At 52.0% G+C, this 3135-nt stretch overlaps 1 protein-coding gene across 3 annotated transcripts; it reads right to left on the bottom strand.

Moving 5' to 3' along the window:
- Window positions 1–503: 503 nt before the first annotated feature.
- LOC119352744 (probable amidase At4g34880) lies at window positions 504–2901 on the bottom strand. Of its 3 annotated transcripts, XM_037619330.1 has the most exons (5): window positions 2021–2901; window positions 1684–1920; window positions 1381–1582; window positions 1265–1297; window positions 1113–1189 (listed from the first exon to the last, which is right to left on the bottom strand). In XM_037619330.1, the coding sequence occupies exons 1-4, from the start codon at window positions 2740–2742 to the stop codon at window positions 1295–1297; spliced, it is 1164 nt and encodes a 387-aa protein (XP_037475227.1). In that variant the 5' UTR covers window positions 2743–2901; the 3' UTR covers window positions 1113–1189; window positions 1265–1294. The 3 variants fall into 3 exon arrangements, with proteins under 3 accessions (XP_037475225.1, XP_037475226.1, XP_037475227.1); XM_037619328.1 differs by lacking the exon at window positions 1265–1297 and having other exon boundaries at window positions 504–1189; window positions 2021–2897; XM_037619329.1 differs by having other exon boundaries at window positions 1055–1297.
- Between the last annotated feature and the right edge of the window lie 234 nt (window positions 2902–3135).

Genomic DNA, 3135 nt, shown 5'->3' on the forward strand with positions numbered 1-3135 from the left:
CATGCTAAAATTCTGGCTCTGCCCCTGCTTGTATGATGAAACTCAGAAACTGTAATAAGCAGGTAGAGTTGGCAGAGTCTCCCTTGAACTGATGTTGGATCAGGTTGGCTTATCAATTTCAAATCAAATGAAACTGGGAGCTGATCCCCCTTTCATCAAAATGAAAAAAAATGAAGAATCAAACGGGTGCTGGTGTGAGAGGAAATATCCATGCAATATCGTTAGGTTAAGCCGGAGAAGTCTACAGCTTTAGGCCTCCTTTAGTTTGAAGGAATTTTGCAGGATAGGATTTTCATAGGAAAAGCCCTTTACTGTCCTTTCGTTTGTAGGATTTGAATCATACTCCTACGGAGGAGTTCTTCCTATCCTCCACATTTTATAGAAAAATAAACATTAGACTAGACTCGATGAAAAAAGTTCCTACGATGTGAACCAAGGAACACATCTTTCCTATTCATAGAATTTGAGATGCATGTCATCTCATTTCATACAAGTTTCCTATTTCTATGTATTTTTTCTACCCTATGACAAAAGGAGGCCTTAGTTAAATCAATTGCTTTATTGTCCCCAGTGGAGGGTGCTGCTCCTAGAGAAGAGTAAGGATGCTTTCCTTTGCTGTAACGTTGGCTGGAGTACTCTATTGTCTACCTATAGATGATGCTTGTTGCTTCACCTTTAGTGTCACGTTGCTAGTTTACGCAGAGTTACTTGCTGGACCAAAAAATAATACATCCAGATTTATTCTTTTACAAGAAGACATAAAAGTGTAAGTGGAACCTATTTAGGGTCGTAGAGTACGTTACTTTGTCACTACTCAAGAAGTTATATTTAGCTAGCGCTTGAACATGGGTTGCGTCCTAACTTTGGTAGCCTGCTCGAAAGCATAGGCCATCTCGATCAGCCTCGGCTCGTACCCCTGCAGCCCACCGAAACATATCCCGAAGGGGACCCCCTTCTTGTCGTAACCAGCCGGCACAATGATGCCAGGGTGGCCACCAATGGCAAGAAGGCTAGATATAGTGCTGTTAGGCGCCACGATCGCGTCAAGCTGGTGCTCCTTCATCATCTTCTCCAGCCCATTCGCGTTCAACTCATTCAGACGCTGGATCGCGGCTCTCTCCACGGGGCCAATGCCATTTGTGCTTTGGGCAGCGATTAGGTCGGGCTGCCCGAAATCTTTCAGCCTCTCCTGCACCAACATGTACACAAGTTTTCGAACAGCGTACATAAAGAGTAAGTTCCATTAACTGCCATGTGTTTCTACCTTTTTTTTTCTAGTTTTATTGCTTCATGATCACTGCAACAGGAATCAATAGAAATGTTGAGAAATTCTTGACTGGTCTAGTTCTTATATATATTGTCTGAACCTATACCACTAACCTCCACAGGATGCGCCTTGTTGAATGCTATGATGTCTGCAAGAGAATGGACCGGGGAGTGGACCAAGTCTGCCAAGTAGGCGTTTATGCTGAGCTTGAATTCTGCCTGCATCACCATCCCCTCGTTAGACCCAATCTCATCCAATAGAGCCGTCAAATTGGCAACGACGTCCAGCTTCTCCACCACAACCGCTCCGAGTCCCCTTTGGAAAAATCAAGAACCAATTCATATATCTATATTCAAACCGTCAGCTGCCTGTCATATTCATCGATCGACAGTGAAATGTAACAACTCACTACGAACCTCATTGTGGCGAGGTGCTGCTTGTACACATTCAGCTGCGTCTGCCCATATCTCTGGAAGAAGCCATTGGGGACGCCGATCCTCTTGCCCCTCAGCCCATCTTTCTTCAGGAACTGCGTGTACCCGCCATCGGGGATGTACTTTGATGCCGCTCCGGTGGCCGCGGCGTCGTGCTCGTCGTAGCCGACGATGGTGTCCAGCACATGCACCGCGTCCGACACCGTCCGGCACATCGGTCTGCATTTTATTTTATTTTTCCATGGAGCGGCATCAAGATTTTCAGATTGAATGAAACAACAGCAAGAAGAAGACTCAGGGGAGAAGGAGAGTTACCCACCCGACGGTGTCCTGCAACGGGGTGATGGGGACGACGCCGGCGCGGCTGGTGAGACCGAGGGTGGGCTTGATGCCAACCACGGAGTTGAACGACGACGGGCAGAGTATGGAGCCGTCAGTCTCGGTGCCCAGCGTCACGGCCGCCATGTTCGCCGCCGCGGCCACGCCTGAGCCGGCACTCGAGCCGCACGGGGTGGACGACAGGACGTACGGGTTCCGGGCCTGACCGCCCTGGGCGCTCCACCCGTTGTCGACTGGGCGGAAATTAGCCCACTCGGACAGGCTGGCCTTGCCGAGCACCACGGCGCCTGCGCGCCGGAGCCGAGCCACCACGCCGGCGTCACGCTTCACCACAGAGCCGAGGAGAGCGAGGGAGCCCGCCGTAGTGTTGAGCGCGTCCCGGGTAGCGATGTTGTCCTTGAGCAGGATAGGGACCCCGTGCAGCGCGCCTGTGGCCGTGCCGCGGCGGCGCTCGGCGTCGGCATGCTTGGCCTGCGGGAGCGCGTCCGGGTTGACCTCGATGACGGCGTGCAGCAGTGGGTTGAGCCGGCCGATCTGGTCCAGGTAGAACTGGACCAGCGCCGTCGAGGTCAGAGTCCCGTTGCTGAAGCCGAGCTGGATGGCATCGACGGTGGCCTCGTGGAACTCGAAGCTCTGCGCGGCACCGGCGCCAGCCACCAAAGCCATGATGACACCGACAGCTTGCAGCTGCAGCGAAGCCATGATGTTAGCTTATAACTTAGCTAAACCGTGGCAGTGGCACCGGGGTTGGTGTGGCTCTTTGCTCTCTACTGTTTGGTCTCTCGCACGCGCGTGAGTGTGTCTAATTTACCTTTCTTCTCTCGCTGTCTAAGAGCATATACAACCAGACTAATTCGGCCCCTTGTACGTTCACAGACGTGTTGAGGCAGTTACCGGGCGTGTCCATTTGAAACCTATAAATGTCCTCTCTACTTCAGACATTTCGTTGAAAAGATCGCGTGCAACACCGCTTGGACACGCCCGAATGTCGCACGTCCACGCGGACAACGTGCGTGCGCGTGACGGAGCCCCCTCGCTGGATGGACATGCTCTAGTGCCTGTTGGATACATGGTGTGGCTGGGACGCGCACTTGC

The sequence above is a fragment of the Triticum dicoccoides genome, chromosome 2A, assembly GCF_002162155.2.
Source record: "Triticum dicoccoides isolate Atlit2015 ecotype Zavitan chromosome 2A, WEW_v2.0, whole genome shotgun sequence".
NCBI classification, from domain to species: Eukaryota; Viridiplantae; Streptophyta; class Magnoliopsida; order Poales; family Poaceae; genus Triticum; species Triticum dicoccoides.